The 24547-nt window shown below is 42.8% G+C and overlaps 1 protein-coding gene across 3 annotated transcripts; it reads left to right on the top strand.

Moving 5' to 3' along the window:
• The first annotated feature begins 1319 nt into the window (after positions 1–1319).
• Positions 1320–19742, top strand: LOC142194228 (dehydrogenase/reductase SDR family member 4-like). Of its 3 annotated transcripts, none has more exons than XM_075263247.1 (9): positions 1320–1408; positions 7367–7525; positions 8675–8852; positions 9809–9910; positions 12188–12258; positions 12658–12709; positions 14485–14619; positions 15503–15558; positions 19365–19742. In XM_075263247.1, exons 2-9 carry the CDS (start codon positions 7386–7388, stop codon positions 19477–19479), a joined length of 849 nt encoding a protein of 282 aa, XP_075119348.1. In that variant the 5' UTR covers positions 1320–1408; positions 7367–7385; the 3' UTR covers positions 19480–19742. The 3 variants fall into 3 exon arrangements, with proteins under 3 accessions (XP_075119348.1, XP_075119356.1, XP_075119363.1); XM_075263255.1 differs by having other exon boundaries at positions 1336–1397; XM_075263262.1 differs by lacking the exon at positions 1320–1408 and adding an exon at positions 4133–4216.
• Positions 19743–24547: the final 4805 nt, after the last annotated feature.

Below are 24547 nucleotides of genomic sequence, written 5' to 3'. Positions count from 1 at the left end.
GCCCACCCCACTTTTTTTCTATTTTTTCTTTGAATAACCTGTATTCCTCCTGCAACTGAGGCAAATGTATTAGCCACAGATAGAGGGAAAAATTTGCAAAAAAAAACTTATGTTAAAATGTCCCTAAAAGTGTATTATGAACTTAAAAGGGGCACAAGGTATAAAGAAATAAAATTTAAAAAGACACATAAAGACAAAAATAATTAAAAGAAAAAACGTCTAATATCACTCCCACATCACAGGCTCTGGCACTGGTGACACAATTCTATGTGCCATCTACATAAAAATCTCTGACATGCACAGGGGAAACTATTTAAAACATGTTTGTAGGGCTTTGGACTAAAAAAAGAAGTTTTACCCATTTTTACATTTATCCTGATATTAAAAGAAAAAATAATTAAAGGCCTTTTTATCACAGAATAAGGACACAAAAGGGGAATTATGGTAACTCCAGGGCTACAGTATTTGTTCTCATTTCCTCTGTGCAAGTCATGTCAGCATTGTATATGACACAGCTTTACCGGGACCACGAAATGTAAATCAGGCAAAATTATGGAATAAAAAGTGAGATTTGTTTAGGTAAATTTAGTATTCAGTTTCATATGCTATATTATCCAGCTTTCCCAGAACCCTGATTTGCAAATTTGGCTAGCTATAGTAGGATTAAGGAGCAAGAAGAGAGATTTATTTAAGTGTATTTTATTAACAGTAGTATTCAGCAATCCTTACTACCCTGCTTTCCCAGGACTCTGAATGATAAATCTGCTTAGCTCTGTTACAATATAGAGAACTTATCATTGCATAACTAGCATTCTACAGTCTGGGAAAGGTGAGTAACCACCTTGGCAGGGCACTTGAGCCCTACTGGGGACAGTGAGTGATGATCTGTGCTTGTAAGCAAGACTAAATAAATAATACATTCAGCAGTTTAGGAAAGTTGGGTGACCTTTTCCGTGGAGAGCTGTAATGGGGCATACTGTTGTCATTGTGACTATTACTATGGCTCATTTACTTTATGTTATTGGAGGATTCCTTCTATCAAAATGACAAACTCACTGTATAAACAAAAATGTATGCAGTCCCCTCCTATCAAATATATATATATATATATATATATATATATATATATATATATATATATATATATATATATATATATATATGTATGTTTTCATGTCAAGAGAAGCAAGAAAAATAAGGAGATAATGTGAGAGTTCATGTAGTTATTCATTTCATCTTCTGGCTTTCTTTGGACTCTGGAGCTTCTGCAGAACACAGCAGTACCAGCTAATGGACAGCAGGGGGAGACACAGGACTGCAGAGAAGGCGGGGCTGGCTACTAGCACAGGAAAGAGAAGAGAGCAGAGTTCCGTCAGGACACAGCACAAGTGCTTACGGTTTAGTTCAGGTTGGTGGATTACCGATAACCTTCATATGCAGAGATCAGAGTGAATGCAATGTGGCTATAGCTATCTGGACTGTGGCTATGGGACTGGAGCTATGGGGACTGGCTATGGGACTGTAGCTATGGGGACTGTGGCTATGGGGACTGGCTATGGGACTATAGCTATGGGGACTGTGGCTATGGGACTATAGCTATGGGGACTGTGGCTATGGGGACTGTGGCTATGGGGCTATAGCTATGGGGACTGTGGCTATGGGGCTATAGCTATGGGGACTGTGGCTATGGGGCTATAGCTATGGGGACTGTGGCTATGGGGCTATAGCTATGGGGACTGTGGCTATGGGGCTATAGCTATGGGGACTGTGGCTATGGGGCTATAGCTATGGGGACTGTGGCTATGGGGCTATAGCTATGGGGACTGTGGCTATGGGGCTATGGCTCAGTTTTCAGCCTTTGCCTAACGCTTGAAAACCACGGTCGGACTCACAGCACTAAGTGACTGCAGTGTGTGTGACATTTACTACACTCTAATTTACTTAGTAAGTAACCATTGAGTTCCATAGTGAAACATGTAATGGGACCCCACTCCACCATGACTACTCTCAGTGAGTGGGAGATGCTGTATGTACATTGTCAGTGTGCTAGCTGGGTTATTCAGGGCTAGTACACTGCCCCAATCATTTCTATGGCCCCCCACACACAAGACCATGTATATTCATGTTCTCCTTTATGGGACCGTGAGCCCAGCGCAAAACTCATGACCGTTCAATTCCTGACAATGAGTCATGTGTATGTCGCCTTAGAGTGCTTTCGCACAGTTTATCTGCATATTTAATTGTATAAAAAAAAAATACTAAACCAGATGTTAAAATTGTCAGAAAAGCACTGCAGATAATTTTAGATACATTTTAGAACATATTCTCATAGGGTTTAACCCTTTCTCTGCCACCCACATCTTTATACATAATCCCAGGGTGGCACTTTTGTAGCAGAGCACATATGTAATACACCCTTACTACTAAGGCCTTGTTCACACCAGCATTGATATTCCGTCCGGGGGAGTCCGCATGAGATTTCTGCAGGGATCATTCAGACAGGAAAGTAGTTCACAATCTACTTTCCTGCCCACATGATTCGTGCGGGCAGTGCGCGGCCAGCACACGGACCCTATCATAGTCTGTGGAGTCCGTGTGCTTTTACTGCACAGCGCTTGCAGTTTTTTTCGGTATTCCATTTGGGGGGTTCCCATACGGACTCCCTGAACAGAATACCGAATGCAGATGTGAACGAAGGGTAATGCCGATTGTTAGGGAATTGCCTGCTGAGCAATTCCCCAGTAAGTGCTGAGGAACCTAGGAAGGGGAACAACAGAGACAGTGAGTACTAATGCTAGACTCACATACCCACATAAAACAACATAAATGTATATACTTGAATACATCTATAAAACTAAATATTATGTGTATATAAGCCATATTACACTGAAAAGAGACAGAAAACTTAAATCCCTCTTACACATGCTCAGAGAAGCTAATAGCAAACATCCAAGAGAGGGACGGAAAACTATATAAAGCCGGGTTCACATGGGGGTTTTTTGGTCAGGATTTTGACGCGGATTCCACGTCAAAATCCAGCTCTAAAAACCGCCTCCCATTCACTTCAATGGGAGCTGGTCATTTCCTTTTTCCGCGAGCGTTTTTTTCCTGCTCGCAGAAAAAAGAAGTGATATGCCTTTTCTTAAGGCTGATTCAGCCGCGGACGTCCGCCTCACGACACTCCCTCCCGATTAGGCCCATTCATTTGGGCCTAATCCAGAGTGGAATATCGTGACTGTATGCACTGCATCGGTATCCAATCGCAGCTAGCCATTTTCTGCGACTTCCGCCTCAAAATCCGGTCCAAAAAACTCCCGTGTGAACCCGGCTTAGGGTGGGTTTACATCTGCACCCCGGTCTCCGCTTTCAGGTTTCCATCTTCTAACGACAAGAGACGGAAACCCGGCAGACAGTGTCTGCCCGTGAGCGTTTTCTGGTCTCCATGGTGAAACCGATTTTGTTTTTTTAACCGGACACAAAGTCCTGCATGTCCGACTTTGTGTCCGGTTAAAAAAAAAATCAGTTTCACTGTGGAGACCAGAAAACGCTCACAGACGGACACTTCGCAAACCCATTCAAATGAATTGGTTTGAAAAGTGACTTCCGGTTTCCGTCTCCTGTCCAGTTTCTTGGGTAGAAGACGGAAACCTGAAAGCGGAGCCCGGGGCGCAGATGTGAACCCTCCCTGAAAGGGCATCAGGAATCTGCCCCAGGTAAGATTGGCAAGGCTGGATGTCAATCAAGTAGCTGCTAATCTTAACGCCTTAGTCACCAGAGGAACTAATTGCACTGGCTGGACTGACACACTGCAACGCCTCCTGCGCTGGAGGATGGCGCAGAGGCCCAAACGGGCAAAGAAGTTTAACCCCTTCCCACTCTGTGCTGTTACTACGTCGCGCTGAGTAGTAAGCATTACTAGCATTAGCTCAGCACTGTAAATCATCATAGTCTGTATGACCTGTATGTGACTCTAGGGCAGGGGTTGGCAACCCCTGGCACATGTGCCACATCTTGCTGGCACAGCAGACAGGATCTGCAGGAGGGGAGCGTCTCATCAGTGCGCTCAGAACACTCCCCCTTCTCTCACTGACCTCTCTGTGAGGAGTGCCCAGGAGGCGGAGGTTATCACTATACAGCACAAGGACCCTGCCTGCAGTGAGAGCTCCTGCCTTCTGTATCCTGCACAGAAGAGAAGAGCGCCGAACAAAGAGAACAGGTAGGTGCTGGAGTTACTGTTCCTATTAATGTCAGGTATTTGGGGTTATTAATTTAGTTTTAGTAACTCCATGTGCCTCATATTAATAGCAATTAACCCTATCATGTCCCTCACATTAACTCCTGTGTGCTTCACATAAGGATTACTAATATGTGAGACACATGGGGGTACTAATAATGAAGATACTTAATTATTACCTCCATACCTCTCACATATGAGTAACACAGGCACATGGAATTACTGAACTGTAATGCACATGATCATACCTTTTATCCACAATTTTGGATAATATTGTGGACTATTATATTTTAATAGTCCCGTACACACAGCCATTGTTTTTCCAGCTGGCCCTAAATTGAAGAGCTACAAATTATGGAGCAGAGCCTATATGTGTCCTATATGTGCCTGCATTTGCAGCCCTGTCAATTCTGTTATAATGTATCAATCACTGAAAACCACATCCGTGCCATTTTTGTGCGGGAGGCCTAAGGGGAGCAGCATACGACCGTGTTTCACATTTGAAGTCCATATGTCAGCCAGATTTACCAGCTTGAACTTCATGCTGAGAGCAGGTCTCCTAGCCATATAGTCATCTATGGTACTAGGACTCCCTGCCTCCTAGCAACATTCTTCCCCATATCAATTACAGTACAAGACAGTATGTCACTGGTCGTGTGCTGCTCCCCTAAGGATGAAGCCCCATGTTGTGGAAACGCAGAATTTTTGTTGCAGATTTTGCAGCAATTTTTTGAGCCAAAGTCAAGAATGGCTACAAAAGGAATGTGAAATATCTAGGAACCTTCTTATATGTCTCCCTTCTGCTCAATCCACTCCTGACATTGGTTCAGAAAAACGCAGCAAAATCTGCAACAAAAAAAGCTGCGTTTCTGCAATGTGGGGCATCAGCCTTAGGGCATTTCTTTTCAGGTGGTGACACACTGTGTACCCAGAAGCGGCTATAGCCAAGTCTATTCCCCAGACACCAGTGCTGTCACTTTGTTGTAAGTGTGACACATATTAATTCCTCTTACCGCTCTGCAAGGGATTAAATATGGCTGAAATTAATCTGCATTTCACTTGCAGCAAAGTGAAGGTACTGGCGGCCGGGGACTAGATACAGCAACCAGGTACGTAGAGTGTCGCCCCCTAGAGGTGTTATCTCACTCTGCTACCAGTCACATACATTTACCACTCACCGTGGGTTACACATGTACTTACATAGTGTCTGATGCACAGTATGACAGCACCCCTATGTTACGGTTTGTGCTATATGACTTTAGTATAGGGGTCGTCAGCCTTACAATCATTGACTGGCACTCCAGGGACCTCATCTTTAAAACAAAAAAGTTGCCTACCCGTGCTCCAGGGGCAGGGATAGCATGGACTTCTGTCCACATCTGACAGATGAAAAACTCCATCAGTCAGATAACACATTTTAACCCATCGAATGTCACCATATAAAATCCCAGTTTTTGTCAGCTTTGATGTGGATAATAGTGGAGGGGGTTGTTTTGTTTTTTTTCCACTCTCAGTACAAACAAAACATCTGGACTTCCAGAAATCATCTAGCATTATGACTCTCTAACACCAGTAATGATGAACCGCAGGAACTTCAGAGGTTGCCTGCATAATACAAAATAAAGTGGCCATGTTACATCAATTTGAAACTGGCCCTAGTTATCACATTAGTTAGGGATAGAGATGTTAAAGATACAATGTTTATTGGGGGGGATAGAAAATTCTATTCTTAAAGGGGTTGTCCGGGATAAAAATAAATTTTTACCTTAAGCTAAACACTCACCGCCAGTGGTGTAGCTAGGAATAGCAGGGCCCTATTGTGAACTTTTGAAATGGGTGCCCCCCCCCCCCTCCCAAGGTCTTTGACTGTCCCCCCCCACACACACACACACACATTTTCAGGGGCCACTATGGGGAATAATACTGTGTGCAGGGGCCACTATGGGGAATTATATTGTTTTCAGGGGCCGAGTGCAGGGGCCACTATGGGGAATAATACTGTGTGCAGGGGCCAGTATGGTATAGTGACCCCTGAAAACAGTGGTATTCCCCATAGTGGCCCCTGCACACAGTATTATTCCTCATAGTGGCCCCTGCACACAGTATTGTGCCCCATTGTGGACCACCCATGAACAATTATTATACTCTGTGTTTTTTTTCAGACCTCAGAGTATAATAATTGGAGACCGAGGGGGGATACAAACATAAAAAAAACCCCCACTGTTATTCACCTCTCCCTGGCTCCTGCACACTCCCCGCAGATGTCGGGCCATCTTCAATGATGTACGGCATGTCATGTGAGCAGGGCTTGTGTCGCAAAGTAAATATGGAGACACAATCCGACATTTAAAGGGGGGAAGTCCATTAGGACACTTTTCTTTTGATTCATAGCAAATAATGGCGATCAGGGAAACGAACAAAGTAGAAGTGAGAGATCTATCCCTAATCAGAGACGGGGAGGGAAGACCAGGTGTATCCAACCATGCTCCTCAAATTTTTTCAAATTTAGTTTGGGCCTTTATTTGTGTGTATACTCCCCTCTCCAGCCTAATAGTATTATTAACCTTAGATATCAATTCCACTAGAGAAGGAGGGCTCTGGTCCCACCAATGGTAAGCAATCAATTTTCTTGCGTAGTACAGTATCCTAGACAACCCTATAAATTCCGGGATTTCCCGATCCACACCCTCCCCCAAATGACCTAGGAGGCAAACTAACAGTGAGCGCAGAAAGACAATAGAATATACCCAGCCAAGCAAGGACAGTACCTGACTCCAGTAATCTGCTAACTCCCGACACTCCCACATCATATGCAAGGAGATGTGCGGGTTCCATACTACAGTGGGGGCATTTGGTATCAGAATGGATATGCATATGGTACAGTCTCTGTGGAGTCCTATAGACCCTATGCAATAGATAAATATGAGACAATCTCTGCGCTTCACTAGGGGACAGTGTAGGGGTCGTAAGATCACTCTTAGTAATATATGTCTGCAACATGTTTTTTGCAATTGTTCTCCATGCCACTAGGTCACGTTTGAAGGGTCAAATGTAACTGCTTTGTCTATCTAGATACATGAAATACTATGCACTTTGAGCTTTTACACTCCTCTTATCTGTTGTCTCCATCAGGTGCACAGTCCACTCTTCCATGTTTCGCTTGTCCCTCCAGCATTTGCTTTCCCTGTCACCCCGTGGTGGAGGATCTTACATAATGCAGAGCGTAAGGGGAATACAAACTCCCAGAAAACTGGAAGGCAAAGTGGCTTTGGTGACTGCATCAACAGATGGGTAATGCATCTCTTTGGCATGGCACTTAGTATTTGGTCTGTGTAAATGTTTTCTTGCCATGCATTATGTACCTTTGAAATGTGAGCATTTACACTATGCACCTAAAGAGTTAAGAATAAATTAGACAGCCGGACTTGCACCAGGATGAGAGTTCAGTCTCATAACCTGAATGTCAGGATGCCTCAGGGTGCAAGTGCCATATTCTCGCTAATATTGTCTCCTCTTTTTTAGCACTGCACTTTATACAACCTGTCAAGTCCAAGTAGGTGAAACGGCACATTTCTGGCTCATTGAGCAGAGTGGTTGTCACCCATGATTAGCAAAGCTGAAAATCTTTACTATGCCAACAAATAAACTAAATAAACACTTCCCTATGTGGACCAAAAAATAACATTCCAAAAATATATTTTCTATGTAGTTCAGTCAATAGCTGTGACATTTTTATGAGTCTTGCTATAGATGTATGTATTATAATAATATTGCATATCATTGGGTTCACTTACTTGATAGGGAATAAAGAAAATCTTATATGTAAATATGTATTTAATGCTGTTAGAAAAAATAAAAATATGCTGTGAATGCAGCACTGGATTGGTAACTCCATAGGTGTCTGGTATGGCTAAGACATCTTTCCAAATCAAGAACGCATGCCAGAGATTGCATCCAGTTAAGCAGGCTATAACAAGATGACAACCAACCAATAATAACATGTATATGGGTTTTCCAACAGTCCTTCGGATGGGAGGTATTGAGGTAAAGAGGGATCAGAACCCAGCATATCAACACAGCCCCGCAGATAGAGAGGTTAGGATCCGGCTTATGAATCAAGGCCCCTGTTACCGAGATATTGCTGTTTCTGATAATATGCATATGAAATCTATGGAGTAATGGGGATGTTTCCGCTTACTTCTTTGGAGTAACGACAATGCATTCATTTCTCCAGGAAGCTCATTTGCATATTGACAAAAAGCATCATGACAACGATATTGATCCAGGTGACACTGAACTATCTGTTGGTTATCTGATATGCCGTTGCCAGACCTCCAAAATCAGCATATATACTTGGCCAAGAAATTCCTTTAAGCTGCTTGGTATAACGAGTATTGTACTTTAGACTGTGTGAAATGTGCATGTTAAATACCTTTACAGGATCGGCTTGGCTATCGCACGACGACTTGCTCAAGATGGAGCACGAGTTCTTATCAGTAGCCGAAAGCAACAAAATGTAGACAAAGCTGTTCAAGAGCTCAAAAAGGAAGGCCTGGATGTTGAAGGGACAGTGTGCCATGTAGGGAAAAACGAAGACCGAGTAAAACTAGTAAATACTGTAAGTACACAATCGAGTTATTCTAATTGTAATTGTACTCTGGAAGAAGAGGTAATTTTCTTTGGGATCATCATAAGATCACTAAGTTCAGTATCCAAAATGTCATAGCCATAGAGGCTGCTATGGGGTGTGCGACATTAGGGAGCTCAGGCCGGCCTTCTGGGATTTTTTCACGGATAATGGGCGATTTTCACATACCCTTCACTACTTCTATTCACAGTTGAATCTATTTAGAGTATACTGTTCAGTGTCGGGGTGTAGTATACAGCACTCCCTGGAGGCCTAAGCATTGGTGGCCATGGACAGGAGTGGGGATAGCTAAGTGAAAATCGGCCATTATCTGCAGGAGTAATCCAATAGATAGAGGCCTAAGGCCCCTACATGTGTAAGGCTGAGGCCCCATGTTGCAGAAACGCAGCTTCTTTTGTTGCAGATTTTGCTGCATTTTTCTGAGCCAAACCTAGGAATTAACTACAAATGGGATGGGAAATATATAGGAAGTTCTTATACTTCTACCTCCTGCTCAATCCACTTCTGACTTTGGCTCAAAAAAACGCAACAAAATCTGCAAAAAAAGCTGCATTTCCGCAACATGGGGCCTCAGCCTAACGGGGTTATTATGCAGTGTGGGAGCCTGTTACAGGAGTGAATTGAAAGGGGAATATCTCTAATGATATCTCTAACGTTGTTAAATAATTAAGAGTATTAAAATCTTTCCTATCTGATCTAAATATCTACCTACTTTTGGTTACCTCTTAAAGGGGTTGACCAGTGCTTTTTGACCTATGAAATGTGCGGTTCATAGTGTAAGCTCCCATGAGCACTGTGGCCCCCTCCCTAGTAGTTGTCCTGGGTGTTGGTTTCCCAAGGATAAGTCGTCATTCATTGTGATAGATCAATATAAAGGAACTGGACAATAACCTCAATGTCTCTTCATACATCAAATTATTTTCTAGGCGGTAGAGAAATTTGGGGGAGTTGATATCCTTGTTTCTAATGCTGCTGTGAACCCCTTTTTTGGGAACATGTTGGAGTCCACAGATGACGTTTGGGAAAAGGTAAGACTGGTTTAAATAAATCTCTTTGTATAGCAATTAAATACGATTACTTTCAGTGCAGTTTTGTGGTCAGTGTTATATCCCAACATTATTTAAGGGTCTGTGTACAGTCCATGTAAATGGCTATATACTTTTCCAATCTTGAGGAAGGTAAAAATAATCTTCTCTACAGTAATAGCAGTGACTTTCAGGGTTCTAATAAGTTATATCTCTTAGGCTCTGTCTTCCTAGAATACTATGTATGACGACTTGTAACGCAGTCCAACAATTCTTGGTCGGCTGGCTGGCATCGACTCAGATGGCCCTAACCTGTCTATTTGTGGGGCTGGTTTGATATTCTGGTTTTCTGATGACAGACTCCCTTTAATGGAATAGTTGGGCGAGCATATTCACTGTTGCTCCAGCTATCTCCAGCGTTTCTGTACAAAACGAATGGAGCATTCTCAGCTTGCTTCTCTAGAACAAGAGAACAGAACCTTAATTCTCCTACCCTATTCATAGGACATTACTTCATATCTTGGTACAACCCCTTTAATAAGTTAATCCTGTTGTGTCCCCCTATCTTTACTGATTTTAATCGGTCATCTAATAATGTATATCTGTCCTTGTATTGTCTACATCCCAGGTTGTCTAGGGATGTTAAGGGGTTATTATCTAGACGCTTGGGAGTCTTTGGCTCCATTCACACAGAGTAACGTTAGCGTTTTTTGTGCTTATTTTGTGCTTATTTTGGCACATAGCGCCGCGTTAACGCCGCTTATACGCCGTGTTTGCACCGTTCAACGCGACCGCAAAATAGCGCGGCGCAAACGCGGCGTTTACGCGGCGCTATGTGCCAAAATAAGCACAAAAAACGCCAACGTTACTCTGTGTGAATGGAGCCTTTGGCTGTAAATGTGACCTGAATGGCACCAAGCCTGTGATCTAGGACAGTTAAAAGGCTTATGTCAGTATTCCCAATAATTTAGAGGAGACAGAACTTCACAATGAAGAGCAAACAAGAGGACAAAAAAACCCATTGGCTTTCTTCTTCAAATGTAAGCTCCATGGAGGAGGGCATTGGAAGGATTAGAGGGGTTGTCCAGTGACATAAAATATAAATGAAGTTATGTACTTTGGTGTCAGTTATTTGTAATTCTCAGAGTTTCATGGAGTATAACAATAAACATCAGTATTTGCTAAGCCAGTCCCTTTCTTCGTCATAATGCAAAGACGAGATTGGAGCTTAGGTAATGAATTGGGCTAGATAGTCAACCCTTTTAAGAACATCACTGACACACAGAGGAAGACGTTCAATGCCTGTCTTGGATTAAATGTGAAACTGGAGGCTGCAGGTGGGGGGTCTGACCATCGCTGCAGATTTAAAGTACAGTATACTCATTAGATTGGTTAATTTATAGCTGGAAAACAGCCAAACAGTGTTTTATGTTGCTGGACAAACCCTTTAATACTGTCTACATGGGGATCAGTGGGTTAATCACCTTTCCAGGCTCCATTATTTCCAGGCAAATTATATTGATGATCGATCCTTAGAATAAGTCATAAAGCACAGCTACTACACAGAGAATAGAGCTGTCTGCTTCCAGCTGTGTTCTCTACATAGAAACTGCTGAGAACACCTGATCGTTTCGGGTCCCAGGTGTCATGCTCAGCAACTTCTATGTAGAGAATGAAGCTGGAAGCAGACAGCTCTGTTCTCTGTAGTAGCTGTGCTGTAACTCAGCTCCCATTCTCATGTGTAGCCACTGAATGTATTGTCACTACATGGGGAACAGAGCTGTCTACTTCTTGCATTCTCTTTCATATAGCAGCTGCAAAGAACAGTTAATCCTAAGGATGGTTTTGCACAGAAGGAACGACTTTAACACTGATGGTACAACTTCCTCTTTCTACCATGAATTAATCAGAAATGTGCATGGCTACACAGTTCTCTCGTGATCGGGCAAAGCTGTGCAGGTGTACACTACTCAGTCAGTAACTAGTAGACTTTTCTGTGACCAAGGGTAGTTTATAAGATGTGCTACCATTCAGAGGGAACAATGCCATCTGGTCGAACATTCAATATAAAAGAAAAACCACACTGTTTCCATAACTCCCCAAGATAGAAGATACAGAAATAGAGTAACACAGCCAACTCAGCTGGCTTCTGGCCGTTGTATATAAACAGGTATTCTCAACTCAGCCATAAAAAGCTGATAGGGAAATAACCCATTAAGCACTAGTCTTTCGAGAGACATACTTCTTAAATAGTCACTCTGCGCACTGTTCTTTCCCCAGATTCTGGACATTAATGTTAAAGCAACATTCCTGTTGGTGAAGCTTGTGGTCCCCAAAATGCAGGAACGAGGGTGAGAATTTTGGTATATGTAGAGTTCTTTTCTTTACTACTTTACATGGACAAAATCCAGTCTATATATGTGTAAAACATATTGCACAGTATATTATCAGTTTGTTATCGATCCTGGCAGAGACATTGCTGTAGGGGTTACAGAAGTAACATTGTCTCCTGAAACCAGTATTATGGTAAGTGAGGGGCTCTTACAGATTTTGCTTTGGGCCCTAAGAGTCATGCCCCTGAAATTCAGTAATGTTTGAAAGCGATGGGTTTGTATGGATTTACTATACTATACAACTAGTGATGAAGATGACTTTTATAATATTGTAATGCATTAATAATAGCTTTATAGGTTTCCTCATTACTGTCTACCTGACACTACAGCAGAGCGCTCTTTTTTCTGTCTCCACAGAGGGGGTAGTATTGTCATTGTCTCATCTATAGGAGGATTTATACCTTTTCCAGTAAGTAAATATTATTAATAATAAACTTACAAAAAATAAGTTTGTGATAGCACTTACACAGGGAGTTACTCACCCTCAAAATTCATGGTGACACCCTGCCTCCACACAGGGAGTACAGTCAGCACAAAACCAAAAAAAAACACCTTCACCAGCAACTTGACCTTCACCAGCAAAATGAATGGAGGTTCTTTAATGGAGTCCAAAACACACCACGTATATGTATCACTTGAAACCAGCTCCGTACCTCTAACGAGGTGAGGTAGGGGGTGGCAGCCGCGGCGATTTTTTTTTTTTTTCTTAAACTAACACAGGAGAGCAGCCGCTCTTAAAACAACCCAAGCGGCTTCTCTCCTGCACTGGTTTAGACCTTTGCATCTCAGCGCAGGCGGCGTCATCTCGCCTCTTACACTGAGACGCAGATGTCTTACTGCTGGGCGAAGAGGAGGCGGGAGCAGCGGCGAGGTTGGTAAGTAAAATAACTTTTTTTTTTTTTTTAAACAATAGGCCGCTACCTGCTGGAGTATCCCCCAGCAGGTGGCGGCCTATTTGCCTACCTCCCCAGGTCTGCTCACTGCCGTCTCCGCTTCCCCTTTTACTATAGGCCACGGAGGGCGGCAGTGAGCTGGGGGAAGGAAGGGGGGGAGACATAATAAACTGTGTCACCTCTCCGGGATCCGATGTTGATCGGGGGGGGGGACATAATAAACTGTCACCTCTCCGGGATCCGATGTTGATCGGGGGGGGGGACATAATAAACTGTGTCACCTCTCCGGGATCCGATGTTGATCCTAGCCGGCTTCGGGCGTATATGATAATGTCCCTGACGTCATGTGTTGGCACAGGCTTTGGGCCTGTATGGCAACAGGCTGTTACGGCTAGCACAGGCTTTGGGCCTATATGGTAATATCCCAGACCACGTGTCGTCTGGGACATTATCATTCAGGCCCAAAGCCTGCTAGGATTAACACTGGATCCTGTAGAGGTGAGTAACAGTGTTTATTATGTTCCCTCACCTCCCCTGGTGCTCCGATTAGAATACTTGGGGGTCTGAAAAGACCCCTGAGTATAAAAATAGTCCATGGGTGTGCAACTGTGGGGCATAATAGTTGGGTAGGCAATTGTGAGGCATAATAGAGCTTGAAGGGTCAAAGATGTCTGTGTTGCAAACTTTACAGGGTCAAATCAAAGCTGGAAGAAGTGGTCAAGGTGGTCCAAAGGGAAGAGACGAGAAATTTGGGAAGACATCTCCTGTGAGTATTACTGCACAAAATATTACTGCATTATATGTATTGTAATGTTGCCTCTAGTACACCCAACACCACCCCCCCTGAGGCGGACAATCAAGAGATGAACACCCCCTTGTCCCGGACTCCATACCGGGGGGGCGCTTGTGTTCATCCGCCTCAGGCAGCAGAGAGGATAGGTTCACCACTGCTTGAAACTAACGTGTTTGCTGATATGTGGTGTGTCTTGCACCCCAATAAAGAACCTTCCTGCATTTTCCAGAGGCTAGTGAAGGTGTTTTGGTTTTTTTTTGTTTTCAAAGTTACTATGAAGAAGTCAAACAGGTAGTTTTTGATACTTTTCTGAGGCCAAAGCCAGAAGTAGATTTTACGGGAAAGTAATGTATACAATCCTTACTTTATGTTGTTCTCTTCATATTGAACCCACTCCTGGCTTAGAACTGCATCAAAAACTGCACATGTGACTCCAGCCAAAAGGTTCATCATAGAACATATGTGCTCAGTCTTACACCTTTAATATTTTTCTCTCAGGCTCTGGGTCCCTACAGTGTCAGCAAAACGGCATTGCTTGGCCTAACCAAGGCCCTTGCTCCAGAATTAACACCTCTGAACATCAGAGTGAACTGCCTTGCTCCAGGCCTCATCCGCACCAAGTTCAGTTCAGCTGTAAGTGTCCATTGATGTTATAGGGCTGGCTCACCTCTCCTGACACATGTGTACAAGTAAATAATACTATCCCCCATCATAACTCTGTATTGTGCTGTTCCTATACATTTATAATCAATTTGACATCTGTGTCTACCATTTCTTTTATCAGAGGACTGTGTCCATAAACAGTATTCATACCTTTCTCTTTTCTTTTTTTTTTTGTAGATTGTGAGCCCCACATAGATCTCACAATCTACATTTTTCCCTATCAGTGTGTCTTTGGAGTATGGGATGGAAATCCACGCAAACACGGGGAGAACATACAAACTCCTTGCAGATGTTTTGGGTTTTTTTGCCCTTGGCAGGGTTCGAACCAAGGACTCAGCGCTGGAAGGCTGCAGTTCTAAACACTGAGCCACCGTGTGGCCCCCTAATCATACCTTTCTCAATGTAGTAATGGAGGAATAGCACAATGCAAAGCTCTAACAAAAAATGGGCCAAAATTATTTTGAGGAATGTAATTAGTTACTAAAAAATTTTGCTCACATTTGACTTTTCTTTTTATGCCTCTCATTTTTCTTAAAAACGAGGCAAAACCAGACTAGCAATGTACGTAAGTTAATGGTTAATATACCATGAGCAAATATTTTTTTTTAGTCCTTCTTGTCCATTGACTTAGCTGGATTTGCTATGAACTAATAACTGCAATCATATCATACACATGGTTATACACATGGATCTGCAGTGCACATCAGTGTGGCCAGTTCAAATATGTATACTCTAGGGGAAAAGGGGGTTGTGGGAGAAAGTTGTTAATTCATCAGATATTTTATATATTTGGCCTGAGCTGCTGTCTATTGCACAGTTAAAGCGAAAGTCTTCTCTTTTTCTTCTACTGCAGTTATGGAAGGATGAATCAGTCTTGGATCAATTAAAGATCAGACTAGGCATTAGCAGGTAAGGGCTGGAAAAAGAATGATATAAATTGCCATTTGCTATACGTGAAGATACTACAGATGAAAAAGGCTTTCCATGTCTTGATATGGATGGATATGGATATAATTTTCTCACCAAAACAACTTTGTGTGACATTTTGTAAATTAGATCATATGTTTTATTTCAGAAATTGGTGCAAAATGTGTGATTTTTAGTTTTAATAAGAGCCTGACAGTGAGAAGCATATGAGGAGCCACCCTATGGACACTTCTACTATCTGCTTTGTTTGTCTTGACAAATCTCTCCTTTAATGCAAATGGTCCTTGTAGTGAAAGAGCCTGATGCTATTTCATGGTGCATGAAGTTAGGGTAGCAACGTACTGACCACATGTCCAGTTATTACATGTTTGGTAGTGGTATCATACAACAAACACAAACATGGGCAATTCAGACCCCAGGCTTAAAGGGGTTATCCGGGCTAAAAGTTTCTTTTTTAATTAGGCTGAGTGAGGTTAAAAGAAATAAATAAATTTAAAAAATACAGTACTCACCAGTCCCTAGTGCCTCCCAGTATGGTCCAGTCCTGCAGCTCTGTTGGTGTCTTCGGGCAGATGTCCCCGCTGCACATGACTGCTGAGGACAATCGGCAGCCTCTGAAGCCCAAGAAAGGGACCCGTGGACATTACTACCTGTGATGTCCCCGTGTCTCTTCCTGTGGCTGCTGATTGGCCTCAGAGGTCACGGGACATCCCGGTCATGTGAAGGGACCCGGGATGCCACAGCTAGAGAGGAATTCTACTGCAAGCAGACAGCCCAGCAGAAGGACCGGATTGCGCTGGGACGACACCAGACCACTGGGGACAGGTGAATATTTATTTATAGTTTTTTGTTTGTTTGGTTTTTTTCACATCCCCTGGCCTAATTAAAAAATATTAGCCTGGACAACCTCTTTAAACCCACAACTTAATTCAGATTCGATCCCACAAGAATAGACACCCCCCCCCCCCAAGTAAATTCTGATCACCTCAGATAACCAGTTATTTCAGAACCCCGAATTCAACCACCCCCAAATAATTCAGAGCAAATATTAATTCAGACCCCAGAATTACTCAGACCTTCAGTCACGCTACAGTTCAGATTGCTACTCTGCTTCACAACTCATCTGTGAATCAGACATTCCTCTCCTTGCCCTGAGTGCTGTGTTGGGCTCTTATTCTGCATTTAGTCGGGTAATCTGTTGATCTGTAATTCAGGGAGGTAATAATTTTAATCATCAATACCTTGACCAAAGGCAGAGTAGGACTGCTGGGCAAGCAATATTTCGCATCAGCAACGTGCATACTATGGACTACTGATGTGTAATGTAGCTACCCAATGATCCTGTCAATTTAGTTAGGTTATTGATTGATGCTATAATCAGGGTGGTGACAAAGCTATCACTTCCCTAAAGTCATTGGTAAATGAATCCTTCTTGATGCCCCCTTCACTGCCACTAAAATTGTAAATGTCTTACTCCTCATAAAGAGATGATAATTAGGTCAGTAGGTGCCTAAGTGCTTGGGTACAGGTCCATAGATGCCTTGTTATAAATACATCCCTGCATGCATCTTATAGTGTATTTATGAATTGTCTATATACACTATGTGATCAAAAGTATCCAGACACCCCCCAAAACATACGTTTTTCATATTAGGTGCATTGTGCTGCCACCTACTGCCAGGTACTCCATATCAGCGACCTCAGTAGACATTAGAAATCGTGAGAGAGCAGAAAGGGACGCTCCGCAGAACTCACAGACTTCGAACATGGTCAGGTGATTGGGTGCCACACATCACACAGGTCAATGCCAAACGACACCTCACTTGGTGTAAGGCGCGTAAACATTGGACGATTGAACAGTGGAAAAACGTTGTGTGGAGTGACGAATCACGGTACACAATGTGGCGATCCGATGGCAGGGTGTGGTTATGGCGAATGTCCGGTGAATGTCATCTGCCAGCGTTTGTAGTGCCAACAGTAAAATTCGGAGGCGGTGGTGTTATGGTGTGGTCGTGTTTTTCATGGAGGGCGCTTGCACCCCTTGTTGTTTTGCATGGCACTATCACAGCACAGGCCTACATCGATGTTTTAAACACCTTCTTGCTTCCCACTGTTGAAGAGCAATTCGGGGATGGCGATTGCGTCTTTCAATACGATCGAGCACCTGTTCATACTGCACGGCCTGTGGCGGAGTGGTTACACAACAATAACATCTCTGTAATGGACTGGCCTGCACAGAGTCCTGACTTGAATCCTATAGAACACCTTTGGGATGTTTTGGAACGCCGACTTCGTGCCAGGCCTCACCGACCTACATCGATACCTCTCCTCAGTGCAGCACTCCGTGAAGAATGGGCTGCCATTCACCAAGAAACCTTCCAGCACCTGATTGAACGTATGCCTGCGAGAGTGGAAGCTGTCATCAAGGCTAAGAGTGGGCCAACACCATATTGAATTCCAGCATTACCAATGGAGGGCGCCACGATCTTGTAAGTCATTTTCAGCCAGGTGTCCGGATACTTTTGATCACATAGTGTTTCTTCACTGCTTACGATTTCACATTATGTGTATAAAGCAGAAATGCAAGTTGAAAGCAGCTATCCACTCAGTTCATATGACTTTAACATCGCAGCCATTGACCAAGTAGTCCTACATTTCCTCTGAAATTTTGTTCTTCTAAGAAAGGTGTCATGGATGCACCGAATAGAAGGCTGCTTCTTTCACATATAGTACTTTCTCTGAATGATAGTTGTGGGTTGTGCAGCAACCCGTTGGAGGAAACCCAGAGGATGGGAGTAGTAGTAGTAGTTCAAGAAGCACTTCTCATGGTAGCTTTGAATCTCAACCAACTCCTCCATCTCACCGCTTGAGCAGGGGCATAGCTGAGTAGGCTTGGTGTTAGCCGTCTATCCCCAGGCAGTTCCTAATGGTCTTCAGATTTCCTGAGCCAGGTGGCATTTGGAAGGGCCCATGATGGTTGCAGGTAAGAACTCAAGAGACATAAAGTTGCAGGTGAAGCAATTCTCAACTGTACTGGAACCAATGCAACTCAGCAATGAATGCTTCCACATAAAATGGAAATGCAGCTCTTACATGGAATATCCAGTGCAGATGTGGAGTGAACCCAACAATGTATTACCAGCAGCCTATCTCTCTTCTCCTCAAAAACTGTATTACAGAACCCTCCCTCCAAAATGTCTTTTTTTTCCACAGCTCTTGGCAGTTTTCTATTCTCTGGCTCAGGACTGCAGCACAGTTGCATAGGGTGTCGCTACTTGCTCTGCCCACACAACCTCTCCCTGTGAAGGATGGATACAAAAATTGTCTACTCTCCTCCCAATTTCCAGCACTGGTTGGAATGTGTCATCTACTCCTAAAGTCCCCATCTGAATTGGAACGATCCGTTAAAGCGAAATTATTAACAATTATTAATATACATTAACCATATGTACAGTGGCACAGACATAAAAAAAATGTAATACAAACAATATAAACAAACCCATTGGTTTGTTTTCATTGGGGCATTACATATATGTTTTAAAAGGTTATCTGAGAGTTAAAAAAAATAAAAGTAACAGTAAATGTTCAAAAAAAAAAAACACTCAGTTGTCACCCCCTAAATCCCCAGGGCCAATGATTTTTGTACCTCTTATGCCTTTAAGCTATGTGAAAGCCATTGACATGCCTATTGTGACACTAGTATGTCATCCACCCCACGGATAGATATTTCTACAACTATGTGCAGTTTTTGTGTACAAGTGATGCATCCATACTTTTTTGTATTTCAGAATTGGTGAACCCGAAGAATGTGCTGGAGCTGTGTCTTTCCTCTGCTCTCCTGATGCTTCATATATCACAGCGGAAACTGTGGTGGTTTCAGGAGGGGGGCACTCTCGTCTATAAACATCACACATAATTTTTTATTTTTTTTGATCCATGATTTAGCTTAATGTTGAATATATTTTACTGGAATTTTTATTTTTGTTTGAAAACAATGTGATTGCACTATGGGTGAAAAAGTGTAACATAAACTGTAGTAGCGTACAGAAGCTATGAGAGGACATGATGCATTAGTCACAAGATGGCAAGAATATATGTATCCCTGTCACACCCACTGACTTGTATAAAATATTTTACAATGTTTGTATAATTAGAGTAATAATAAAAGAAATGGTATTGATTGTTTTTGTTTTAATTTTGTAGATACAAATAATGAGTTTGCCTAACTGAGAAAACTCAAATACCTAATGTTAGAGGTTCTCCAGGAAAATTGTTAATTTTTATATAGGCTGGGGGAAGTGGGAAAAAAATCATACTCACCTGTTCCTGGTGTCTTCCCAGCACTGTCTGGTTTTGCTGCGGCATCTTCAACACAGATTTGTTTCACTGGAGTCGCTGATTGCTAATTAGTGGGCTCCAGGCCTCAGGAAGAGACCCATGATGTCACAGGTAGTGACATCTTATTCCCTTCTCTAAGGTCACTGCTTGGCCTCAGCGGTCACGTGTGGCTGGCTTTTCCGCCACATGTCAATACTGGACCAAGAAGACCAAACCATACTTGGAGGTTTCGGAGCACCAGGGAAGGTGACCATATTTTTCTTTTTTTTTTTTTTTTTGTCTTTACTACTCCCGACCTATTTAAATAATAAATATAATGTCCAGTTTTGCCTGGACAACCCCTTTAATGTATTTGTTTGTAGATCTTATGTACGTTTCATTGACAATCATCTGATTTATATAGGGGTTTCCAGAAAGAATATGAATGGAACCCCCATTTTTCTTGAAAACGGGGTTCCCATGTACTCATCATAGTGAAGTATAAATGGAGTGGCAGTCCAGCATTAGCCATCCATGGGTTTGACAGCCAAAAACTGAATGAAATTAGATTTAGGAAAAACCATGCAAGGCTGGGGCCCCACAGGCAGGAAATGATGCCATTTGGCCGCGGTGGAAATGCCGCGGTAAAAATCGCAGCGTTTTACAGTACTTGCAAAGTGGATGGGATTCATGTGAATCCCATGCCCTCGTGGAAAAAATCGCAGCGTGGACACGCAATTTCAAAAAATGTTGCGGTTTTGAAAATCGCAGCATGTCAATTATATCTAAACGCCGGCAGCTTTCCCATAGATATAATTGTAACAGAAAGTCTGCGGAGGAAAACTGTGAACTTTCTGTTCAGAGCGCTGCGGAAAGAACCGCAATGCGTTGACGCCGCGGTTGTTCCCGCAGCACTTTAGCGTGGTGGTTCTGGCCTGTGGGGCCTAAGACTGAGGCCCCACGTTGTGGAAATACAGCTTTTTGTTGTTGCAGTTTTTGCTGCGTTTTTTTTTTTTTTTAACCAAAGGTAAGCATCGCTACAAAAGGAATGGGGAAAAATATAGGAAGCTCTTACACTTCTACCTTCTACTCAGTCCACTCCTGGGTTTAGCTTAAAAAAAAAGTAAGATCTGCAACAACAAAAAAGCATTTCCGCAACGTGAGGTTTTAGGCTAGTGCTTAGTTTTCCCTGTAGGGATGCAAGAAGACTGAACACTTGCTATTGAGTTCCCTGGTTCCTCTCAAGTTGGTAAGGTTAGTGCTGGGGGCTCTTTCACTTATAAAAAAGGAATAGGCACTCCTATATAAAATTTAAATATGCCAGCTGGAAACGTAGGAGCTTTTCATGAAAGCCTCCCAACATTTAGTGGTTGTCTAGAATTGATAATTCCCATTGTTTATGCTGAGTATTTAGGAGATAAATTTAAATGTCAACGGCCAGCATTGAACATATAGGAACTGGATGTACACTTTAATTGGAATTAGCAGATTCATGCTGCCATAGAAGAGGGGTCCCATGTTCTCCATTTTACTCACCAATCAACCACAGACAGGGTTATAAGTATATGAATCGCTCAACTACTTTAGGTTCTGGATTCTGAGCTCTAGACAACTAAGTGGCCTACACACTGAGTCCACTATAACCCTGGCATATAACTTCTTCATGGACAGTGGAGGTCAGGTTGTGGTTTGTGTTCACAACATTGCTATCTCTGTATCCCCTTCTTGAAGACATATAGAGTATTCTGCAGATCTGAAAATCCACAGCATGCCTAGAAACACTTTTGGGATTTGGCTTTGGAAATACTACAGAAATGTATGGATATCTGTGGCCAAACCATGGTCAGCCACACATCAACCCCGCAGGGAAAATCTGGCATTACATGCCAACAATTCAAATGAATGGCCAGCCATGTAATGAATGATGTGTTGTTTCTGACAGAGTGACTCTCTACTCTACTAGATAGGGTTCCAAGTGGGGGACCCCTGTATGGCATTCATGTGCCCAAATAGGAATGGAGAGCGGCTGTTCTTATCAGACAAACCCTGTCATTATAGTATTAACACAATATGAATATAATTGTCCTATCGGATTTATATACAGTAAGTCCCCAGCATCCATGATCTTATTACCTGGGGTTTTACTTAAAGGGGTTTTCTGGGCTTATCATTTGATGGCCTATCCTGAAGATTGGTGGTAGACCACCACCTGGAATCCCCACCAAGCACATAACCATACATTGTATAGCGCCTGTGACTGGTATTGCAGCTCAGCCTCATTCACTTGAATGGAACTGGGCTGTTGGACACCCAATGATTTTTAATTTATCACTAGAGATGAGCGAGTACTGTTCGGATCAGCCGATTCGAACAGCACGCTCCATAGAAATGAATGGATGCACCTGGTACTTCCGCTTTGACGGCGGCCAGCCGCTTAACCCCCCGCGTGCCGGCTACCTCCATTCATTTCTATGTGAGCGTGTTGTTTGGATCGGCTGATCCGAACAGTACTCGCTCATCTCTATTTATCACCTGTCCTAAGAGATTATCCAAGACTTTATAATTATCATTAGGATAGGACTTTAATATAAGATGTGTGGGGGTCTGGAATCTGATCAGCTATTTTCTGAGCAGTGTATGGAGCCACAAGCAGATGGCTCTGTACACTGTACAGTACTTGGGCCTGCAAAGCGCAGCCCACCACTGCATAGCACATAAATCTGTCTGGCTTCTTGCTACTTACAATGTGTGGAATAGTATTTTCTATTTTCCGCAGTTTCCATAAATTGTGGGAAGGCTTTAACCCTATTCCCTGTGGATACCGAGGTCTTACTGTAATATAGAGACATGACAGTATTGTGCTCATTCTTTTTTTTTTCTTTAATTTGTTCTTCTGCGTAAAAGGTAAAATTATACCCAATCCGGCAAGATCTGCAAATTTACATATAGCTCCTTCCGTAAATGAAGACATCTTGATAAGCATCACATCAGCCTTGTATAAAACCGCGACACAACCAGCATCATTCACAGGTGAATAACTACTCATAGCAATCTAAGAACCCATCCGGGAAAACATGGCAGGCCTGATTGTAATTGCGGAGCCTGTTTGGCTGTATTCATGTTTCTGTCTGTCAGTGTGTATGTAACAAGAGAGCTGGGGATGCTGCAGCCCTCTTCTCCATGGTAACTGTTTCCATGGAACCGCCTCTCTCTTCCTCCTGCTACCATGGAGACGGTAGTCATGGGCCAGCTGCAGGATGTTGCTAGGTAGAAAAGGCGGCTGTGTGCTAATGAGCAGAGCTGTATACACTACAGTACATGTGTATACAGCGGCCAATACTGGCAGAGGGTACAGCCCAGGAAATAACTCTACCTGCATCTGCAGTCACATCTTCCTCGTGACTGATCAATGTGTTCTCATACATGTCTAGTATGCACATGGCTTTTATGTATGTAAGCACTGAAATCATGACTTTTCTCGTATCAAGAAGACAAGCTACCCCTGAAACTTGAGCATCAGTCCATAAGCAGTCACCTCAGCTGACCCCAGCCCCCTCCTCACATCCATCTTTCTTCCACCCACGCCCAGCATCTCTCCTTCGCCCACAGCGCATCTTTCCCAGCGCCCGGATATCATAAATGTTCCAAACTTCCAGCACACCTCCCCCTCGCAGCCACCACTAACCCTTTTTGCACATCTCCACCCTGACAGAAGCCCCTCCACATTCAGCTCTCCTCCTCCCTTCCATCCTCCACCCCCTCCAGCCGTCTCAAACCTGCATCTCTAAGCACCGAGAGGTGAGTGAAGAGCTATGTGTGAGTGAGCGGATTGTATAGAAATGTGTGATATGTATATAGGTGCTTACATCCATGCTGTAATCTATATGTAGGCAAACTGCCTCGTGATCCGGGGTGTTTAATAGTCACAGATGTATAGGAACCCCTATGATATCTATGCGTGCACTTGCACAACCGATATGGTCTATCTAGTATATATTGTATATATATGTTGTTGTGTGTCTTTGATAATGGCTATGTATCTTATGTTTGATATTGTATGTATACATGTGTTCTGCATACACATCCATGTGATTGGCCTAGGAATATTAAGCAATGGTGGTTTTTTTAGGCTAACATGTGAGTCGATACATTTATATTAATATTTATTTTCCTTGGTTGAAGTACGCCATTGTATATATTAACACATTCTATATATTCCTAATATTGTACCCTTTGACTTTTTTGCTAATTGAATCATGTTGTCTTAGCTGATCCCTTTGTTAGGCTTACCAAAGTCTAAGTGTGATAATAGTGGTACGACTAGTAATTTTTCATTTTTACTATACCTCATTAATAATTTACATGCTGTCTGGTGAAGAGAACAGTCATAAGAACCAGTAGTAAAATGTAATAGATGAACCCCCACTATCACTTTTTATAGCTTGAAAAATGTGGATTCCTGTTCTCTCTGCATTGACAACATAGTGTAAAGTCACCGAACCGTGTATAGTATTTGGTGTAACTGTCATGTTCTCTTCTTTCAGGTATTTTTAGTAGCCACATGCACTAACTGAGATCGACAGTGACAAGCCATTAGAGACTGGGCAAAGCACAGCACCTCTACCTGCATAATGGACAGACAGGTTAGAGACAG

Source organism: Leptodactylus fuscus, chromosome 1 (assembly GCF_031893055.1).
Source record: "Leptodactylus fuscus isolate aLepFus1 chromosome 1, aLepFus1.hap2, whole genome shotgun sequence".
NCBI lineage: Eukaryota > Metazoa > Chordata > Amphibia > Anura > Leptodactylidae > Leptodactylus > Leptodactylus fuscus.
The sequence above is the reverse complement of the archived record's forward strand: the minus strand, read 5'-3'. Positions and strand labels throughout refer to the sequence as shown.